The sequence below is a fragment of the Arabidopsis lyrata genome, assembly GCF_000004255.2.
Source record: "Arabidopsis lyrata subsp. lyrata unplaced genomic scaffold ARALYscaffold_1, whole genome shotgun sequence".
Classification (NCBI taxonomy): Eukaryota; Viridiplantae; Streptophyta; class Magnoliopsida; order Brassicales; family Brassicaceae; genus Arabidopsis; species Arabidopsis lyrata.
In genome coordinates, this window is record NW_003302555.1 from 6,722,499 (window position 1) to 6,744,032 (window position 21,534).

The following is a 21,534-nucleotide window of genomic DNA, read 5'->3' on the forward strand; positions in this document are numbered from 1 at the left end:
AATCTATTAAACATTCCGTAGTCCATAACTGGACAAAAAATAAGGATATGCAATTTGGCTGCTTATTGGAGACGAGAGTCAAGGAGAAGAAAGCAGATCAAATAGTATCTTTTGTATTCAGAGACTGGTCATTTATGGCAAATTATGAATTTCATCGATTAGGTCGCATTTGGGTTCTCTGGAGAGCTACGGTACGGTTAACTCCAGTCTACAAAAGTGATCAAATCATAACTTGTTCTGTTTTGATGGATGGTGAGCAGGAGGAGTTTTTTTGTTCTTTTGTATATGCAAAAAACCTTGCAGAGGAGAGGAAAAGTCTATGGGACGACCTGAGGAATCATAGAGATTCTCAAATGTTTAAGAACAAATCATGGATTATCATGGGAGACTTTAATGAGATTTTGGATGGGGAGGAACACTCTGCTTTTGTACACTCACCTAGTATACCAGCTGGTATGCGAGACTTTCAAGATGTTGTACGACATTGTGCATTGACGGATATGGGATCTCACGGCCCCATATTTACTTGGTGTAACAAAAGAGAGGAAGGCTTGATAAGCAAAAAGTTGGATCGGGTCCTCATAAACGATACATGGCTCCATCAATTCTCGCAAGCGTATTGTGTCTTTGAGGCAGGCGGGTGTTCAGACCATCTGCGTTATAGAATTCAGTTAAAAATGGGACAACCTTCTCCAAAGCGACCTTTCAAGTTTGCAAATGTTATTGCAACCATGCCGGAATTTCTGCCTCTTATACAGTCTTTTTGGGCTAACACAGAGACATTATTCCCATCAACGTCAGCGATGTATAGGTTTGCAAAAAAACTAAAGGGTCTAAAACCAGATATCAGAAACTTGAGTCGGGATAGACTTGGGGAATTGACAAAGAAAACAAAAGCTGCATATACGGAGCTGTGTTCTAAGCAAGAAGAGACTCAGACCCATCCAACTGTGGATACCATTCAGGCAGAAGCAGAGGCTTATGAGAGATGGAAAAACCTAGCTGAACTTGAAGAAAGTTTTTTACGCCAAAAATCAAAGCTTCACTGGCTAGACGTGGGTGACCAGAATAACCAGTTTTTCCATAATGCAGTTAAGATTCGCAAAGCTAAAAATGCCATTAGAGAGATACAACGTGAGGATGGTTCACTTGCAACCAGTCAAGAGGAGATTAAACATGAAGCGGTTCAGTTTTTTTCTGAGTTCCTAGGACATATCCCGGAGGATTATGAAGGTACAACAGTCGAGAGTCTTGAGGCTTTACTCCCGTTTCGATGTAGCGCAGAAAACAGAGAAATGCTAGAACATGAGGTTACAGATGAAGAAGTAAGGAAGGTACTATTCTCAATGCCAGCAAAAAAAAGTCCGGGGCCGGATGGGTATAGTACTGAATTCTTTAGAAGTGCATGGCCAATCATAGGGAAAGACTTCACAGTGGCGATTCAATCATTTTTCATCAAAGGCTTTCTCCCTAAGGGTGTGAACACTACGATCCTTGCTCTAATTCCGAAGAAAGAAGAAGCAAAGGTTATGAAGGATTACAGACCCATTTCTTGCTGCAACGTCTTATATAAAGTCATCTCGAAGATCTTGGCCAATCGCCTTAAAGCTTTGCTCCCAGAAATCATATCTCCTAATCAAACTGCTTTCGTAAAGGATCGGTTACTTATGGAGAATGTACTATTAGCGTCTGAGCTGGTCAAAGATTATCACAAGGAGAACATTTCTCCCCGTTGTGCAATGAAAATTGACATATCAAAGGCGTTTGACTCTGTCCAGTGGTCCTTCTTACTCAATACGCTACAGGCTTTGCACTTTCCAGAAAAATATATTCATTGGATACGGCTTTGTGTAACGACTGCATCGTTCTCAGTTCAAGTGAATGGTGAACTAGTGGATTTTTTTCGGAGCAAACGGGGACTGCGACAAGGATGTGCTCTTTCACCTTACTTGTTTGTGATCTGTATGAACGCTCTCTCTCACTTGATAAATAAAGCAGCCGTAGAAGGCAGATTCGGCTATCACCCTAGATGTCACAATCTTCTTCTAACACATCTATGCTTTGCAGACGATCTTATGGTTTTTGCTGAAGGAACCAAAAGATCAATCGAAGGAGTTATCTCAATATTTGATGAGTTTGCTAGTTGGTCAGGCCTGAAAATCAGTGTTGAGAAGTCCACTTTATTTATGGCAGGGATACCGCAGGCCATGCAGGAAGAAATTAGAACTCACTTTCCTTTCGAATCAGGACAACTACCGGTGAGTTACCTTGGTCTACCATTGCTGACCAAAGCAATGACTAGCCAAGATTACTTACCATTGATCGAGAAAATAAGAAGCAGAATAAGTTCATGGACGAGCAGATTCTTATCTTACGGGGGAAGATTACAGCTCATACGATCAGTCTTAACAAGCATCACCAACTTCTGGTCGTCAGCTTTCCGGTTACCAGGGAAATGTATGAAAGAGGTGGAACGACTATGCTCTGCTTTCTTATGGAGTGGGCCAGAGTTGAAGACAACAAATGCAAAAATATCTTGGCAAGATGTTTGTCTTCCTACGTGTGAAGGGGGTCTAGGTCTCAGGCCACTAAAGGAAACAAATATGGTTTGTGGTCTTAAACTAATTTGGAGGTTACTTGCTCATCCAACATCATTCTGGGGAAGATGGGTACACACCTATCTGATTCGGGAAAAATCGTTTTGGGCTTTAAAAGAAACGTCTTACAAGGGATCTTGGATGTGGAGAAAGATACTTAAGATGAGAGAGACGGCTAAGGTATTTCACAAGATGAAAATCAAAAACGGAAAGAACACCTCGTTTTGGTTCGATCATTGGTCTTCTATGGGAACATTGTTTGACATCTTGGGTGATAGAGGATGTATAGACCTGGGGATTACCAAGCATACAATGATGGGAGATGTGCTAACAAATCGCCGGAGCAAAAGGCACCGCGTGGAAATACTGACCAGAATTGAAACTGAAATAGAAAAGGTGAAATCCAAACACAAACCAGATTTAGAGGATGTGAATTTGTGGAAGAGAGGATCAGGGTTTAAACAGAAATTCTCAACCAGTGAAACTTGGAAACTAATCCGAGCTCCGAAACCAGTCTGCGAATGGGCCAGAGGGGTGTGGTTCTCCCAAGCCACGCCAAAACACGCGTTCATCACATGGTTGGGTATGCATAATCGTCTAACAACGGGAGATCGTATGATGAAGTGGAATCGAGGAATTGACTTCTCTTGTATGTTCTGTCAAGCAACTCTGGAAACGAGGAATCATATCTTCTTTCAATGCCCTTACTCGAATCAAATATGGGAAAAACTATCAAAGGGATTACTGAGATATCAATACACCTCGGACTGGAACCAACTCACCTCTCTCATCTCCAACGCAAGCTTAGAACGACATTGCCTGCTACTCCTAAGGTATGCACTTCAAACAACAGTTTATTCATTATGGAGAGAAAGAAATAATCGAAGACATGGAGAAAGTCCAAGAACAGCCACCCACCTGGAGAAACTCATTGATAAGACCATCCGCAACCGGATTTTTCTTCTTCGAAACTCGGGCAATCGAAGATATGAAGATCTTCTTATCTCATGGTTTTCAACTCGATCTTAAGTGTATTTTAGAAGTTCAAGAACTTTAAATTATCTACTCTACTTTCAGCAAAGTCGCACTTGATGTAAACACGGTTTTTTTTTTGTGAATAAATTTTACATTCATTCAAAAAAAAAAATTCGTGTTTGTTTCAGTTACACGCTAAAGAGTGCCATTCACATTAATAGAAATAAAAATTCATACCAGTCGGTTTATATTGGGTAGATGGGTCAATAAGTTAGATTCTTGGTTCAGCCGTGGTTTTTTATTACCGAAGAAATATCGCAGGTCGCTTTCCGAATCGCGTTTTGGACATTTCTACCGACGTTAGTGCTCGCTGCTTTGGTTGGTGGTTACGGACCATCATTGCGTCGGTAACTCTGATATTCAATGAAGACTTTTCCGTATGTAAACTAAACTGAAAACTTCAATTTTGGGTTTGATTTTGATTTTAGATTTCCGGTTTGGTTTCAGTTTTCAGTTTTCAGCTTCAAGGATTAAACAAAGAAAGACTGAAGTATTAATCGATTCATTTGCAGTTCGATTCAATTCTGGTTGTTCTTCGTTTATTTTACAAGTTTTTTTTCTTTTTCTTTTTTCTTATAAGTCTGTTTCGGTTCAATATATATTGATTTGACCGGGTTAGAGACCAAGTGGGTAGTGAAGTGTGTCTTCATATTTGATGTTTCATATCATTTTGTGGATATAAAAACATCTTCACCAGTTTCTCCATTATTGGTGTAGAATGCAGCATCCTTGAATTGCAGTCTTGTTAGGTAGGGATTGTATTTTTGAAAGTTTGCGAAAGATGGGAAACTGTGTATCACTAGACGTATCTTGTGATCAAACGTTGCATCACGCTTGTGGCTGCTTATTTGGTGATGGGAATTACATTCACATGATGGAGGCAAATCTTGAGGCTCTGGAGAAAACTATGCAAGAACTTGAAGAGAGACGAGATGATCTTTTAAGAAGAGTTGTCATTGACGAAGATAAAGGTTTGCAACGGCTTGCTCAAGTCCAAGGATGGTTTTCAAGGGTACAAAGTGTTGAGTCTCAAGTCAAAGATTTGCTCGAGGCTAGATCAACTCAAACTAAAAGATTGTGTCTGCTTGGATATTGCTCTAAGAAGTGCATAACAAGCTGCGATTATGGTAAAAAGTACTGAAAAAGTTGAAAGAAGTTGAAGGGCTTCTAGCTAAAGGAGTTTTCCAAGTGGTGGCTGAGAAAATCCCTGTACCAAAGGTGGACAAGAAGCATTTTCAAACCACAGTTGGTTTGGATTCAATGGTTGAGAAGGCATGGAACAGCCTCATGATCGGTGAACGAAGAACACTGGGTCTTTATGGTATGGGGGGAGTCGGAAAAACTACCCTCTTAGCTTGTATCAACAACAGATTCCTCGAAGTGGTGAATGAATTTGATGTTGTGATCTGGGTTGTGGTCTCTAAAGATTTGCAAATTGAGAGCATCCAGAATCAGATTTTAGGAAGACTAAGTCTTGACAAGGAATGGAAACAAGAAACGGAAATTGAGAGAGCCTCTCGCATAAGAATATCCTAAACAGAAAGAAATTTGTAATTTTATTGGATGATTTGTGGAGCGAAGTAGATTTGAACAAGATAGGAGTTCCACCTCCAACCCAAGAAAATGGATCCAAATTAGTTTTTACGACTCGTTCTAAGGAAGTTTGCAAAGACATAGAGGTTGATGATATAATGGAAGTTGCTTGTTTGTCACCGGATGAAGCCTGGGAGTTATTTCAGCAAAAAGTTGGAGAAAACCCTATAAAGAGCCATCATGATTTTCTCCCAGTTGCAAGAAAAATTGCTGCAAAATGTTGTGGCTTGCCACTTGCGCTATGTGTCATTGGAAAAGCCATGGCATGTAAAGAGACTGTACAAGAATGGCGTCATGCGATTCATGTTCTCAACTCGTCTAGCCATGAGTTTCCAGGTATGGAAGAAAAGATTCTTTCCATTTTGAAGTTCAGTTATGATAGCTTAAAAGACGAAAAAGTCAAATTATGCTTCCTATATTGTTCTTTGTTTCCGGAAGATTATGAAATAGGGAAGGAGAAATTGATAAAATATTGGATATGCGAAGGATTTATCGATGGAAGCAGAAATGACGATGGAGCTGACAACCAAGGTCATGATATAATCGGTTTACTAGTTCATGCCCATCTATTGGTGGATGGTGTACTCACATTCACCGTGAAAATGCATGATGTTATACGCGAGATGGCTCTTTGGATAGCATCTAATTTTGGGAAACAGAGAGAAACATTTTGTGTTAGATCTGGTGCGCAGTTACGTGAAATACCAAAAGACATCAATTGGGAACTTGTGAGAAGGATATCACTAATGAGCAATCAGATTTCGGAGATATCTTGCAGTTGCAACTGCTCCAACCTTTCGACCCTATTATTCCAGAATAATAAGTTGGTGGATATTTCATGTGAATTCTTTCGGTTTATGCCAGCACTTGTGGTCTTGGATCTATCGAGGAACTCAATTCTTTCTAGGTTGCCGGAAGAAATTTCTAACTTGGGTTCCTTGCAATATCTCAACTTATCATACACAGGAATGAAATCGTTACCAGATGGTTTGAAGGAGATGAAACGACTAATCGACTTGAATTTGGAGTTTACTCGTGAGCTTGAAAGTATTGTTGGGATAGCAACAAGTCTACCAAATCTTCAAGTGTTGAGATTATATTGTTCCAGAGTTTGTGTTGATGACATATTAATGAAAGAGCTACAACTCTTGGAGCACGTGGAGATTGTGACAGCAACCATAGAGGATGCCGTGATTTTGAAAAATATACAAGGAGTGGACCGATTAGCAAGCAGTATTCGAGGTTTATGTCTCAGCAATATGTCAGCACCGGTGGTAATATTAAACACGGTAGTTGTGGGAGGTCTTCAACGCCTTACTATTTGGAACTCCAAAATCTCTGAGATAAAGATAGATTGGGAAAGCAAAGAAAGAGGGGATCTAATATGTACAGGTTCTCCAGGCTTCAAGCAACTCTCCGCTGTACATATAGTCCGTTTGGAAGGTCCAACCGATTTGACATGGCTATTGTATGCTCAAAGTCTCAGGATTCTATCTGTGTCGGGTCCATCAAGTATAGAAGAAATAATAAATAGAGAGAAAGAAATGAGTATTAGGACGTTGCATCCAGATATTGTTGTGCCTTTCGAAGAGCTGGAGAGCATGTAATTTGGATGAACTGAAATCAATCTGCTGGGATCCTCCAGCTCTTCCAAACCTGAGACAGTTTTATTTCGAAGGCTGTCCAAAGCTGCCACTAATAAGTATTTGAGACATGCGTGGAATGGGGTTTAGAAGGAGGCTCCTAAAACAGCGGATGGTCTCTCCAAGCATCAAGCACTTATCCGGCATTTTGATAAGAGTGATTTGGAAGGTCCAAAATCTCGGCTTTGCTCTAATATATTTTTTAATTCCTTTGTTTCAAAATTTCCCTTTTCTTCCCGAATTTTGGAAGCATAAATGGAGACGCAATTTCATGGCGGCGAAGAAGAAGATCCTTGGCTCGCTGCAGACAAAGTCTACCATGTAGTATTCTGCTTCTCCATCTCTCTTCTCTTCTCTACTCTCGCCTCTCTCTCCCGCTACTCCTTTCTACGACGTCACTCCATCTGGATCGGATCTGCTTTCTCAGTCGCCGCCGGTGCGGCAAAAGAAGCTGCCGATCAATTTGGTATCTTCCCTTCCGCAGGTGCTTCCGCTAGAGACGCCGTCGCGGACGCCATTGGAGTTGTGATCGCTGCTTTGGTTCTCTTCCTCTGGAAATCTCGCCGATCACGTACCCGACCCATCCTTCCGATTTGAATTGAATCTTTCTTACTAATTGCTGCCGATTCAGAGTAGCTTATATAATCCATTGAAGCTTGTCAGTGTTGTATCCTCCGATTTTATCAAAAGGTTGATCGATTTGATCATCACAATTTTGGTAATCAATCTCCTTGATTTTGAATTGTTGAAATGAAAACATGCAACATTTTTATGGGAGTGAGTGTTCATTGAAGTTGAATAAAACTGTACTCAGATTGTTGATGAATTTGCTGCTAAAGTGGAATTAGTTCAGTGTTTAGGCTCAATATCAAATTTTCGTTTTCGCCATTTTGCTCATCGAGAGACACTGGCCTGCTTGCTTGTAAGATCATCACAATTTGAAAACCAAATTTTTTTTGAAAAGATTATGTATGAGTATGATGATATCCAAGAGCAAAATGAATTTTGGTCAAACATGAGTCAATACGAAAGGGCACGGGTTCAAATGCCATTTCTTGACATATTTATCCTAGTTTTACTTTTTCTTAAATTAGATAGTCTTTCATCTTCTTTATTGCTGCTTTTCCCTAACTCTTGTTTTATTGGCGCATTTGCATAGAAATTTCATCGGATTCCTCATCAGTCCCTCACTCTCTCTACTCCTCTCTCTCTCTCTCTTCATCAAGCTTTGGGTAAGCTCCAGATTTCTTCTATACTCTGTTTTCACAATGAAATCTCCCAAATGGTTGTTGTTTTTTTCTGGGCATCTCGTGCTTTAACGCTTTATTCACTTCTCCCGTACAACATTTTGGATTTCGTTAGATTCCTTATCATGCATGCGTGAATCTCATAGCACAATTTTGTAAATGCTGTATCAATTTCGTCTCTTTTGCTTTATCCAGTGTTAAATTTTTGGTTTTTTTTTGGGTTAAGTTGTTGCCTAGGGTTTCTCTTGCTGTTGGGATTTATATACTATCGACTCAGTTTGCTAGAAATTGAGTCTCTTTTGGGCTTTTAACTTTGCTGCATGAACTATCCGGTGAAGTTTTGCTTTCTGATGTGACTGACTCATTTGAAGTCTAACAAGTATTTTAATTTCTTAGAGATTCTCTTTAGCTTTGTTTGGTGAATGAATCATCCATTCTTGATTGCTATTTTCAATTGTGGTTCCAGGTAAAGCAGGTAGGATGGGTATTTCATCTGATGAAGAGTCTGAGATCAGCGAGTCTGAGATTGATGACTATTCCGAAACACCCTACCTGCTTTTACGCAATGGGAGCTACAAGGTCAAGGTTAATGGACAGCTCAGATGCCCGTTTTGTTCCGGCAAGAAGAAGCAAGATTACAAGTACAAGGAGTTATATGCACATGCTACTGGGGTTTCCAAAGGATCTGCCAGCAGAAGTGCTAAACAGAAGGCTAATCATCTTGCTTTAGCTAAGTTTTTAGAGAATGAGCTTGCTGGTTATGCAGAACCTGTTCCACGCCCTCCAGTTGTTCCTCCTCAGTTTGACGAGACTGAACCAAACCCTCATGACGTCTATGTCTGGCCATGGATGGCGATTGTTCTTAACCCTTTGAAAGAAACAGATGACAAGGAACTTCTACTTGATTCAGCATTTTGGTTGAAGACCCTTTCCAAATTCAAGCCTATTGAGGTGAATGCCTTTTGGCTCGAACAAGATTCTATTGTTGGGGTTATTGCTAAGTTTCACAGCGACTGGAGTGGGTTTGCCAGTGCCACAGAGCTTGAAAAGGAATTTGAGACCCAAGGCTCCAGCAAAAAGGAGTGGACTGAGAGGAGCGGAGATTCAGAGTCAAAGGCCTATGGTTGGTGTGCACGTGCTGAAGACTTTAACTCTCAAGATCCAATAGGTGAGTACCTCTCCAAGGAGGGACAGCTAAGAACAGTTTCAGATGTTTTGCAAGAAAAAGTGCAGGATAGAAACACTGTTCTGGACGAACTTTCAAATATGATTGCTATGACAAACGAAGATCTGAACAAGGTCCAATACAGTTACAACAAGACGGCAATGTCACTGCAAAGGGTCCTAGACGAGAAAAAAAGCTTGCACGAAGCTTTTGCTGACGGTATTTACTGACACCCTGATATGTTTCCGACTCATATATATTATGTGTTAGGGTATCTGACTTTTTTTTATATTTTATCTCCTCAGAAACAAAGAAGATGCAGCAGATGTCACTTCGCCATATCCAAAAGATCCTATATGACAAAGAGAGGCTAAGCGATGAACTGGATCGTAAGATGCGGGACTTGGAGTCTCGGGCCAAACAATTGGACAAACAGGAAGCACTAACTGAACTGGAGAAACAAAAGCTCGATGAAGACAAGAGAAAGGTAATATCATTGTCAGTATGATACATAGGAAACAATCAGTCTGTGCATATGTATGCATTTTTCTTTCCGAGGAACCAATGATCATTTTATGTTTTTTTGCTTTGGCAGAGTGATGCTATGAACAAATCCCTACAGTTAGCCTCTCGTGAGCAGAAAAAGGCTGACGAAAGCGTCTTGAGACTTGTCGAAGAGCATAAGGTATATTCCTTCATAGCACACTACTTAAACTGACTAACAAGTTAATTCCAAAATTAAGGGAAAAAACTCTTACCTTATTTGTGTCTGAGTTTGAAACTCTCTCCTTCTTACCAGAGGCAAAAAGAAGATGCTTTGAACAAGATCCTTCTGCTTGAGAAGCAGCTAGACACCAAACAGACACTGGAAATGGAGATTCAAGAGCTAAAAGGCAAATTGCAAGTGATGAAGCATTTGGGGGATGATGATGATGAGGCGGTCAAGAAGAAAATGCAAGAGATGAATGATGAGCTGAAGGAAAAGAAATCTGAGTTAGAAGGGCTAGAGGAGATGAATTCAGTCCTGATGACAAAAGAACGTGAAAGCAATGATGAGATACAAGCAGCGCGGAAAAAATTGATTCAGGTACAGATTTCTAATGCTTTAGTGTTTTTGGGTACTGACGCAGTTGCATTTTACCATTACGTAAGAAAATGTTCCTGAGAAATTGTTTATTTTTTCGCGTCTAAAATAATTCAGACATGGTCAAACACTCTAGTTTGTTGGAAATCTTCAGTTGCCAATTGAACTTGCAAGTTTAAAATGTACTGATAAACCTGTTTGATGGGATGGATTGAAGATGAGTTTTCATCTGTTAAGATTACGCTTTATGACGGCTGTAGGACCCTGGTAAAAATCACAGATCTTTACCACTATATCTTGTCTAGAAGATGCATACTGTCTGTAACAACGACCAAAGTTGGAATAATCTTGTGAGTTATTAATTGATGCCTATGTTGTGTGTGGTTAGAATACTCAAAGGAAAGCTCTTTGTTCCAGGGTTTGACAGGATTGTTGGGTGCTGAGACCGATATCGGAGTAAAAAGGATGGGAGAACTTAATGAGAAACCTTTTCTGGATGTTTGCAAGCTGAGATATTCTGCAAATGATGCTACGGTTGAAGCTGCCACCCTTTGCTCGACATGGCAGGAGAACCTCAAGAATCCATCATGGCAACCATTCAAGCGTGAAGGAACCGGGGACAGAGCAAAGGTAGGTTCATTAATTTTACGAGTTTTTAACTCACTGAATCATTGATTTAGGTTGAGGCCATTATGACTTTGAAAAGTGTCTGGTCTTTCTTACCCTTTCTGGGCCACTGTTTTAGTTAAATATGTAGGAGTAACATGTGATTCTGTGAATGTTGTCCATATGTTGGTACAACTTCTTTTGTGAGTTAGCAGTGATGGTGTTAGATGGTAATGGTTACAGGAAATGGTAGACGAGGATGATGAGCAGCTGAAGAAGCTTAAAGGAGAGTGGGGAGAAGAGGTGCATAACGCAGTAAAAACAGCTCTTGGGGAGATGAATGAGTATAATGCAAGTGGTCGGTACACAACTCCAGAACTGTGGAACTTCAAAGAAGGAAGAAAAGCAACACTGAAGGAAGTGATTACGTTCATTTCAACCGAGATCAAAAGTCTGAAACGCAAAAGAACCTGAAGGTATGCTAAATCTTGTTCAGTTGACACAGGTCTCCTTATATTAGCTTATATGGAATGTGCTGGTTTAAAACTACACACACTCCATAATCTGAGAAACGTGTAAGAAAAGGCTTTATAAGGTTTAGGGTCAACAAATACTGAAGAGGCATGATCTCGCTTGTTGACTTGAGTTCAATAATGATCTGGTCTGGCTTAGGTCTTGTGTCATTTTGATTTGAACTGAAGAATCCAATGGTCTTCTACTTTTGGTTGCAGGATTGGAGGATGAGGAAGAAGAAGAATAAATGGTTAAGTTTACTATCTATTAGTAATAAATAACTGAGAATTGAGGTTAATTCATGTAAAATAATTAGGATGCTCGTATTCTCTCTGTATGGAGACTAATTTCTTCCCACTTGTATCGTTGGATCTTCTTATTTGAAAGATTTTCGAATCTTTTATTAGTTATCTCTCTTGGTTTATGCTTTTTGTTTTAAGTTCTTGTTTAATAGCCACCCGTGCGTATATAATCTTTGTTATTCTTATTCCTCGTATATATAACAAAAATGATTTATCGTTTTTATCATTTTATCTTATTACATGAAACCCCTAGCTTATCATGCTTTGATTAGAATGGTGATCATATAAGTTTGTGGGTATGGCAAGTTAAGATTATTTCGGCAAGTAACATTCAATATCAGTAAATGAGTTTTTTTTAGGTTTCTTCTTGGGAAAGAAAAATGAGAACCCTAAGGAAAAAAAAATGAAAGAAAGATCAATTTAGGATTTATTTTGGTGCAGAAACAAGAAAATTTGTGGCGATGAGCTAATAAATAGATTCAGAGGAGAAATAGAGAGCGAGCGAGGGAAAGAAAAGAAAAAATAAAAAAAAAATAGAGAAAAGGTAAAATCGATTTATAATTTTTCGAGAAAATTTTGATTTATTAATATCCGTAATTCCTTAATAGCCAGCCTCTTCCTCTTCTTCTTCTCCCCAGTTTCGCATCATTCTCTTCGTTAAACCACCACATCCTCTGAAACCCTAATCTGGAGAATCGCCGCCTTCTCTAGAAAATATCTATTTCTACACCTTCTTCGTTTGATTTTCCAGGTTCGAATCACCGCCTCCTCGTTTCTATATCTCTCCATTTCTGTGTGTTGTGTTATGGTTTCGTTTGAATCTTTCTGCGAGATATTTATTCCTTGTTTTTGGGATTTGATAATTCTTGGCATTTTGAAATTGCTTTGCAGATACTGATGAAACCAGATCGGATCTTTCTCTAGATCCGTTCTTGGTTTATCGATTTCTTTCTATCAATCAATCTCTCGCATCCAGATGCTTTTTGCAAGTTCTTGAGGTATCATAAACCGACAGAGAAATGTCGCAGGTTTCGAATCCAGAAGAAGAAGACGATACGATTGAAATCCGCGAGGTTTGGAACCATAATCTTGAAGAAGAGATGGCTCTGATTGAACAGGCCATTGACGATTTCCCTTACGTCGCCATGGACACAGAGTTCCCAGGAGTCGTTTGCAAGACAGTTACGGCGAATCCAAGCCCAAACCCTAAACACTACGAATTCAACTACGAAACCTTGAAGACGAATGTGAACATGCTTAAGTTGATTCAGCTAGGTCTCACGTTATCAGATGAGAAAGGAAACTTACCAACCTGTGGAACTAACAAGCAATGCATCTGGCAGTTCAATTTCAGAGAATTCAATCTCAAATCCGACATGTTTGCCATGGATTCCATCCAACTCCTGCGTGAGTCATACATCGATTTGGAGAAAAACACCGAATGCGGTGTAGATTCGAGGCGATTTGCTGAGCTTCTAATGAGTTCAGGAGTAGTGCTTAACGACAAGATACAGTGGGTGACATTCCATTGCGGATATGATTTTGGATACTTGCTGAAACTCTTGTCCGGGAAAGAATTGCCGGCGGAGGCATCGAAGTTCTTTGATCAGGTGGAGCGTTTTTTCCCGGTAGTGTATGATATGAAATACTTGATGGGATTCTGCGCCCCACTCTATGGAGGTCTGGGGAGAGTAGCAAAATTACTTGGTGTTAAAAGAGTTGGGATTTGTCACCAGGCTGGATCAGATAGCTTGTTAACATTGCGTGCCTTCAACAAGATGAAAGAGATCTTCTTCACTGGTTCTCTGGACAAATACTCTGGTTTTTTGTATGGATTAGATAATCCTCGGTTGCTCACTGGAACCAAAAATTAAAATTAAAAAACAAAATTAAAAATTTAAAACTGTTTTGGTGTCTTTTTGTCTGAGATGTTTAGTTTACGTTTTAGATTGGGCTATGTGCATTACAAAATAGGTGCTTAGAGCGAATATGATGCACAAGAATTTAGCCATTAAAAAAGTTATCCATAATCTTATTAGTCGAAGAAATGTAGAAGTAAAATGATGTATTTAATATTTGGTTTAGTGAGTTTGATTGCTATGGTGAAATGATTCTGCAGTTTTCTTATCAATGATACCCATTTTGTGGAATTGCGTTTTAGATTTCGCAAAGCGATTGACAATATAACAAACAAATTTCAGTCGTTACACAGTTTGTTTTCCAATGGTTCCACTAATCCACGTTGCTGCCAATCTCTAATAAATAAGATGAACCTCTTGAGAAAGAATAATGTCTTCAATGTATCGCCCAGCCCAATTAATAGGCCCAATAAATGCAAACTTGTGGCTCGGGTCCGTTACGACCCATCCAAATATATTTTTATTCAGCTGAAATTAGGGTTTTTAGTTAACTCTCCATATAAAATGGTTCCAAATTTCTATCTCATACTTTCCGCTGCTGCCGTCTTCGTCTCTGAGGTGAGTGTTACAGCTCCTTAAACGATTTCGCATTATTCTATCTTTGGCTATGTATGTGATTGTCGAACTTTGTTCCCCCGCCGCCGATTTTGCTTCGTTAGAATTTCCACAGTAGTTTTGGTTGTTTAGGTGTTTGCTGCAGCTCATTTACTTGATCTATATTGGCAGATAACAAGGACTCCTGTATTTTTCGGTCGCTAAAAGGCATTTCAAAGAGACGACAACATGTCAGGGTAAGCTTCTCTTGCCTTGTAGTGATTCTTAGCTGTTTCCTGCATTGCTTAATCAGAGTGATATTTTTAGCTAATTTCTCTAATTATACATCCCTTTTTTCCTTTACTAGGGATAATTCTCTCTTCTATTTTTTTATCGGGCCTTTTCTATTGAATGGTATCTGTTGTTACATTGTTGATATTGCTTTCTGTGCTCGTTAATTGCTGATACTTTTAAGCTTCTTCCTTTGCGGGGATCAATGTTTTGTGGGACTTAGACAAGCTTTGGATTAACCAGAAACTTCCTGTACAGAGTATCATTTTTTTTGTTTAGTTTATCTGATTCTTCAAACCTCTTCTATTTGGTACTTGTTAAGATACAAATCAGAATTTACAAGTCTAAATGTTTATTGTTGACAATTCAAGTTCATCTCAGTAATATATGACATGTCTTGTGTGCTCGGTTTCTGTTTGGCTGAGTTCTGACTTATTTTTGTTTCAGTGATGAGGCTGCCCCCGTTGTTCCCCCCGTTGCTGAGCAAGCGGCCATCCCAGAGGACATGGACTTAATGACTGCTTTGGAGTTGACTCTTAGGAAAGCTCGTGCTTACGGTGGTGTGGTTCGTGGTCTTCATGAGAGTGCTAAGCTTATTGAGAAGCGTGTGGCTCAGCTCTGTGTCTTGGCTGAGGACTGCAACCAGCCTGATTACGTCAAGCTTGTTAAAGCTCTCTGTGCTGATCACAGCATCAGTTTGCTTACAGTTCCAAGTGCCAAGACCCTTGGCGAATGGGCTGGTGTAAGTCTATGTTTTTTGCTTGAATACTGACTCTAAATATATAACTTATCAGTGTTATCAACAAGAAATTGAATCTTTCATATTGTTGCAGCTCTGCAAGATTGATTCTGAGGGCAATGCCAGGAAGGTTGTTGGATGCTCATGTCTTGTTGTCAAGGTATATAAAGTCTTTACACGTCAATTCATGTATCATCTAATCTATAGGATTCATTGATTATTATTGGCCATAGTCTTTTACTTAATGCGTTCCTGTGATTTCTTCTTAGGACTACGGCGAGGAGACAACTGCCCTCAATATTGTCAAGAAGCATATTGATTCCCAATAAAATTCATGAAGCATTTCTAAACTCGGATTTCAGATGCTTTTCGCCCAAATGCTGTTTTCTCTTGGTTTTGATATTTAATATTTAGCGGACAGCTCTTGAGATTTGTTTGGAACATGGTCAAGTTTTGTTGTTATCTAGGCTCAACTCTTACATGGCCAAATCTGCTTGATAATTTTTTTGGCTCACTTCTTCATCATAAAATCATATTCTAAAAAGTTAACCTAAATAATTATAATGTGACCTTGATGGTCTTTTTGGAAGAAAACTGGTAGTTGTTGAAAGGCACAATTGACATTTGTTTGTTTTCAATCTTTGAAGTATCTATATTTTACTAGAGAGCATTAAATTTTAAATGATTTATTTCATTTTATTCACCTTATTCTATTTATTTTCATATGATTTGTGTTCTGTATACAAAAACACAATGAAAATCAAATTCTTTTGAAGTAAAAAGCTCCGGAAGAAGAGCGGGAAGAGGCAAATCCAAGATTGCCACCGAATAAATACTTGTGGTATTACAGCAACAATTCTGATTATACAATTTGTAGAGGTACTAAATTATGATAATAAAAAACAGGAGATTACTTTATAATCGAATGACAAAGCACATGTTTCATTTGTCTCTCACATAATTGATTTTGTTTTGTCAACACTTGCATAATCGAGTTTAAAGAGTAGCATTTTTTTGTTTGTTTTTGAGTTAATTTACTCATGTACGGGGTACATAGAGCAGTTCTTGCATGTTCTACACCGCCTTTAAAAGCCGCAAAGTTGTCATTTTTTTTTCATTTGGATTTGAGGACAGTTTTTCTTCATTCGGAGAATGTTCTTTGTTTTCTAGGGTTTTGAAATTCGTAGACATTTTCAGAAGAACAAAACCAAATGGGTCCTCTTGTCGGAGCGAACGAGCTCTCGAAAGCACAAGCACTCATCGACTCTGCAAATAATCTCCTTAAACCTCAATCCTCTACTGATGCGACTCTCACTCTTCTCGAGGTACGAATCCTTCTCTCCCTCTCTCGATATTCTCTGGTTTTGTAACGTTTTCTCGGAAAATGGGTTTTTGTTCATGAGTTTTGTTGAAATTCCTCTGTTGGGGGCTAGATTCAGGAAGCGATTAGGGTTTTCCATTTCATGACAGTTAGATATATCCGATTTTTGCTGTTTTGTTCAATGTTCGTTAGTGATTTTGTAGCGGATCCTGAGACTTTTTTGGGATTTCGTAAAGGTGAAAGCTTTTAGGGTTATGTTGCTTTCAAATCCCTAGGGGTAAATATCTCTCTCTCTCTCTGCGGTCTATGTTCAATCATCTGATTTTTGATGCTTCTATGTGTAGGAAGTCGAGTCTCTGCTCGCCACTGTCGAGCAAGATCCTACTGCATCAGTAAAAAGGGCCCTATTTCCACCAATGAAGGCTTTGGTATCCGCTGATTTTTTAAGAAACCCTGATTCTGATGTTAGGGTTTCTGTTGTCTCGTGCTTGACTGAAGTTATGAGGATTACTGCTCCTGAGGCCCCTTACAACGATGACCAAATGAAGGTTGATATACCATTAATCCAGGCTTTGTTTACCTTTGGATTCCAGTCAAACTGGTCTCTTGTTTTTGCTATGCTTTCTGCTAATATTCCCTCATGAGGCATTGGCTTTGCTTCTTTGGCTTACAGGAGATCTTCCAGGTGACAATAGAAGCCTTTGAAAAACTAGCTGATGCTTCCAGTCGCAGTTACAGGAAAGCCGAGGTTGTTCTTGAGACTGTTTCAAAGGTTAGATCATCCTTGGTTATGTTGGACTTGGAATGCGACGATCTTGTCCTAGAAATGTTTCAACGGTTCTTGAAAATCATAAGGTAGGTACAGAACCTGATTTAACAATGCTCAGTTAACTCTTTGGTACTTTATGTGACACTGATGAAGGCTTTTCTTTTGGGCATCTATCTAGGCCGGATCATCCTCAACTGGTGCTTCTCTCAATGGAAACGATTATGATCACAGTTATAGATGAAAGTGAAGAAGTACCCATGGATTTGCTCGAGATCCTCTTGACTACTGTCAGAAAAGAAAGTCAGGTAAGTTTTTTCCAATTGAGGTTAAATTATCCCAGCTTTCCCAATAGACTTGAGGTTTGATTTTTCTGGTTGACATGCCTTAGGATGTCTCACCAGCGGCTTTTACGCTTGTGGAGAAGGTTCTCAGTAGTTGCGCCTGTAAGCTTCATCCGTGCATCATGGAAGCTTTGAAGTCCTCTGGGACCAGCTTGGACATGTATTCTCCTGTAGTTTCATCAATATGCCAACGTGAATTTGCCACTACTCAAGCACACAATGATGTTAAGCCCAAAGAAAATGAGGTATCCTCAATGCTTTGAGCTCTTGGTTTGATTGCTAGTAGAGTAATTGTGTAGTTGAATCTTGAAGTTGCAACTGCCAATAGTTTATATTAAGCTTCTTCTATCTTTTTTTCAATTTTTCAGGCAGATGAAAAGATATCAGAAGGACAAGTATTTCCAAATGATTCATTGGAGGTACTGTATTTGAAAGGCTTTTTAGTGTTCAGCCTCTTTCACATTATTGTTGCTTAACCAATATCTTCAAAATCGGTTGAATTAGGACAAATTGAATTTGGGGCTTTCTCGCAAAGGAAATAGATCCAAGAGAACTGCTAGAGGTGGAACTCGTCGAGCCAATGGAGATGACAAAGTAATAACCGCAAATGAAGGGCTGTCTGAAAGTACAGATGCAGAGACTGCATCAGGGTCGACAAGGAAGAGAGGGTTGAAACCAAATTCTCTGATGAATCCTGAGGAAGGCTATTCATTTAAGACGTCTTCAAGCAAGAAGGTGCAGGAAAAAGAACTTGGAGATTCATCACTTGGAAAGGTGGCTGCCAAGAAAGTGTCTTTGCCTACTAAAGTTGGTCAAACGAATCAGTCTGTTGTTATTTCTCTCTCATCCTCTGGTAGGGCTAGGACAGGGGCACGTAAACGAAGCCGAACTAAGATGGAAGAGACGGATCATGATGTAGGTTCTGTTGCAACACAACCATCAAAGAAACAGATTGTGAAGAAAAATAATCCTGCAGAAGAAGATTTGACGAAGTCTAAGGTTGAAAAACCTGAAGATGGCATTAAGACTGGCAAGTCAAGTAAAAAGGAGAAAGCACATAATGGTTTAGCAAAAACATCTGCAAAGAAGCCACTTGCAGAAACTAAGATGGTAAAGCCCAGAGGGAAAAAGTCAGCCCACTCAGATGTTAAGAAAAAGAATTCAGAAGGTGCAAGCATGGATACGCCTATTCCCCGATCATCAAAGAGCAAGGTAATAAGTCTTTTGAACCATGATTTCGCTTATCAGTATATTATATACTAGAACTTCCTTAAACTTATAATGGGTTAACTGTGCAGAAGAAGGATTCTCGTGCAACGACGCCTTCAACCAAAAAATCTGATCAAGCTCCTAAGAGCCATCTCAAGAGGAAACGGACAGCAGGAGAGGAAGTGGTGATAATTTTGTTACTTTCTCTGTCCTTTCTATGAGGCATTGACTTGTCACCTGTATTCATACGGTATAGGTTCCTCTTTTCAGGAGTCCAATACAAGTGAGCTTGGTAAGGAACTGGTTGGTAAGAGAGTTAATGTCTGGTGGCCACTCGACAAGACGTAAGCTTATTGTGATACTCACTAAATTCCTTTTTGATACTGTATGATGAATGGTAGCAATCTTACGATTTATATTTTGCACAGGTTTTATGAAGGTGTCGTAAAATCATATTCTAGTCTTAAGAAGATGCATCAAGTGAGTTAACTTCTCTATTTGCTATTTTAAAGTTCTCCCTTTATTGCATAACTGGTTCATATAGAATTTTCCCACTGTTGGTATCATTGCAGGTAAAATATTCTGATGGCGATGTTGAAGAGCTTAATCTGAAAGAAGAACGTTTTGAGATAATCGAGGATAATTCAGTCAGTGAGGTGAAATTTTCTTACATTCTCTTTATTCATTCACCATTCTTTATGTTTTACCAAAAACCTAATCGATAAATGTATCTGATTTCCCTTAAAAAATCTAAGCAGGATAAGGAGATTGATCTTCCTGAGTCTACTCCTTTATCTGCCTTGTAAGTGAAACTTCCATAGTTCTATGAGAACCCGCAGTTTTTAATATGAAGTTAGCTTTAGTCTTGAGTTTTTGCTGTTATGTGTAGTATACAAAGGGAGAAAGCCAAGAAGAGGAAAACTGTGTCTAAGAATGTGCAACCGAGTAGTTCTCCAGAAGTCAGGTATGAAAGTATATTATAATTCTAGTTTTTGTTGTTTGAAAGTTTGATCCTTGAATGAATTAGTTCACGTTTATGGATATAGATCCTCTATGCAAACAATGAAGCAGAAAGGCCCTGTAACAGACTCCATTAAGCAAGCAAAAAGAACCAAAGGTGCATTGAAGGCTGTAAGCAATGAACCAGAAAGCACTGCAGGGAAAAATCTTAAATCCTTGAAAAAGCTGAATGGTGAACCTGATAAAACAAAAGGCAGAACTGGCAAAACGCAGAAGGTGACTCGAGCTATGCACCGGAAAAGTGAAAAAGATTGTGATGGGAAGGAAGACCCGGAAACCAAAGGTGAAGACAGTCTGAAATTGGGGAAAGAATCAGATGCTGAGCCTGATTGTACGGGAGAACACCAAGAATTGCCTGAAAATCAAAATGCAGAAACCAAAACTGATGGAGATGAGCCAAATGCAGAACCCGAAACTGATGGAAAAGAGCGTAACTCATTGAAGGAGCCAAATGCGGAGCCCAAATCTGATGGAGAAGAGCAGGAGGCAGCGAAAGAGCCAAATGCAGAGCCTAAAACTAATGGAGATGAGCCAAATGCAGAACTCGTAGCTGATGGAAAAGAGTGTAACTCATTGAAGGAGCCAAATGCAGAGCCCAAAGCTGAAGGAGAAGAGCAGGAGGCAGCAGAGGAGCCAAATGCTGAGCCCAAAACTGATGGAGAAGAGGAGGAGGCGGCGAAAGAGCCAACTGCAAAACGCAAAACTGAGGAGGAAGAGCACAAGGTAGCTGATGAGCTAGAGCAAAAGTCACTGAAAGAGACAAATGTAGAACCGGAAACTGAGGGAGAAGAGCAAAAGTCAGTGGAAGAGCCAAATGCAGAAGAGAAAGAGTCAGCAAAAGAGCAAACTGCAGACACAAAATTGATTGGGAACGAGGACATGTCTAAGACAAAGGGAGAAGAGATTGATAAAGAAACATTGACAAGCATCCCTGAGACTGGTAAAGTGGAAAATGAAGCTGAAGAAGATGATCAGAGAGTGATTAAGGAACTGAAAGAAGAGTCTGACAGGGCAGAAGTCAGTACTAGCGTGCTTGAGGTTGATCCATGAATCAAGGATTGTTAGGTAAATGTTAATCCAGGAAAAAAGATTGGTTCTTGTGGTTTAGGTAACTTATGTGTTAAGTGAAGCTGCTTGTTTAGAGACTAATGGTGTTTTTTGTGAGTAGATTCTTCTGACCTATGTCTTGTTATGGAACTAGTTTGATCTTAATGCCACCTTTCTAGCAGCATATATTAATATTTTATATATTTAGAGACATGCCTATGAGAATGAGTGTATGGAAAAGTCGCTATCAGATGACACAAACAATGATCGTATGTGTTGTCACTTGTGCATTTCCAGTATTGGACATAAAGTTCTGGTCTTGCATAGAAATGTTTGTAAATAACACTAATCCGAACCTAAAGAAAATATATATATACATCATCCAGAAATGTATGGCTTGATCAAGAATTGTAGATAATATATAGTATAATACCATGAGTTAAATGATTGTAGGTATTATTTCAGTTTTCAAAGTTGTCCATGTTTATGAGTTTTTCTAAAGATAATATATAAAAAAGGTGTGTAGTTCTAAATGTTTCTTATTCCACCACCAACCCCT

General features: G+C 39.3%; 6 protein-coding genes across 7 annotated transcripts; all 6 read left to right on the forward strand.

Moving 5' to 3' along the window:
- Nucleotides 1–3,763: 3,763 nt before the first annotated feature.
- Nucleotides 3,764–7,084, forward strand: LOC9326196 (probable disease resistance protein At1g15890). The gene is given in 4 exon segments (XM_021011813.1): nt 3,764–4,768; nt 4,771–5,154; nt 5,157–6,828; nt 6,830–7,084. Coding segments are annotated over 4 exon segments (2,517 nt in total). The 5' UTR covers nt 3,764–4,413; the 3' UTR covers nt 6,936–7,084.
- A 3-nt stretch (nt 7,085–7,087) lies between these two features.
- LOC9326197 lies at nt 7,088–8,094 on the forward strand. Its single transcript, XM_002890089.2, has 2 exons — nt 7,088–7,586; nt 8,028–8,094. The coding sequence occupies exon 1, from the start codon at nt 7,124–7,126 to the stop codon at nt 7,463–7,465; it is 342 nt and encodes a 113-aa protein (XP_002890135.1). The 5' UTR covers nt 7,088–7,123; the 3' UTR covers nt 7,466–7,586; nt 8,028–8,094.
- On the forward strand, nt 8,034–11,907 carry LOC9326198 (factor of DNA methylation 1). The gene is made up of 8 exons (XM_021011814.1): nt 8,034–8,100; nt 8,582–9,499; nt 9,586–9,767; nt 9,876–9,965; nt 10,080–10,367; nt 10,782–10,994; nt 11,214–11,446; nt 11,702–11,907. Exons 2-7 carry the CDS (start codon nt 8,596–8,598, stop codon nt 11,442–11,444), a joined length of 1,908 nt encoding a protein of 635 aa, XP_020867473.1. The 5' UTR covers nt 8,034–8,100; nt 8,582–8,595; the 3' UTR covers nt 11,445–11,446; nt 11,702–11,907.
- A 320-nt stretch (nt 11,908–12,227) lies between these two features.
- On the forward strand, nt 12,228–13,869 carry LOC9326199 (probable CCR4-associated factor 1 homolog 2). The gene is made up of 2 exons (XM_002890091.2): nt 12,228–12,536; nt 12,677–13,869. Exon 2 carries the CDS (start codon nt 12,805–12,807, stop codon nt 13,657–13,659), a length of 855 nt encoding a protein of 284 aa, XP_002890137.1. The 5' UTR covers nt 12,228–12,536; nt 12,677–12,804; the 3' UTR covers nt 13,660–13,869.
- A 233-nt stretch (nt 13,870–14,102) lies between these two features.
- LOC9326200 (40S ribosomal protein S12-2) lies at nt 14,103–15,798 on the forward strand. The gene is made up of 5 exons (XM_002890092.2): nt 14,103–14,262; nt 14,431–14,495; nt 14,977–15,271; nt 15,363–15,428; nt 15,538–15,798. Exons 2-5 carry the CDS (start codon nt 14,488–14,490, stop codon nt 15,595–15,597), a joined length of 429 nt encoding a protein of 142 aa, XP_002890138.2. The 5' UTR covers nt 14,103–14,262; nt 14,431–14,487; the 3' UTR covers nt 15,598–15,798.
- A 449-nt stretch (nt 15,799–16,247) lies between these two features.
- LOC110224773 (neurofilament medium polypeptide) lies at nt 16,248–21,188 on the forward strand. 2 transcript variants are annotated; one of them, XM_021011812.1, is made up of 14 exons: nt 16,248–16,593; nt 16,934–17,137; nt 17,263–17,444; nt 17,537–17,663; nt 17,747–17,944; nt 18,068–18,118; nt 18,204–18,911; nt 19,001–19,093; nt 19,179–19,252; nt 19,337–19,388; nt 19,481–19,564; nt 19,667–19,710; nt 19,798–19,872; nt 19,955–21,188. In XM_021011812.1, the coding sequence occupies exons 1-14, from the start codon at nt 16,480–16,482 to the stop codon at nt 20,976–20,978; spliced, it is 3,030 nt and encodes a 1,009-aa protein (XP_020867471.1). In that variant the 5' UTR covers nt 16,248–16,479; the 3' UTR covers nt 20,979–21,188. The 2 variants fall into 2 exon arrangements, with proteins under 2 accessions (XP_020867471.1, XP_020867470.1); XM_021011811.1 differs by having other exon boundaries at nt 16,251–16,593; nt 18,998–19,093.
- Nucleotides 21,189–21,534: the final 346 nt, after the last annotated feature.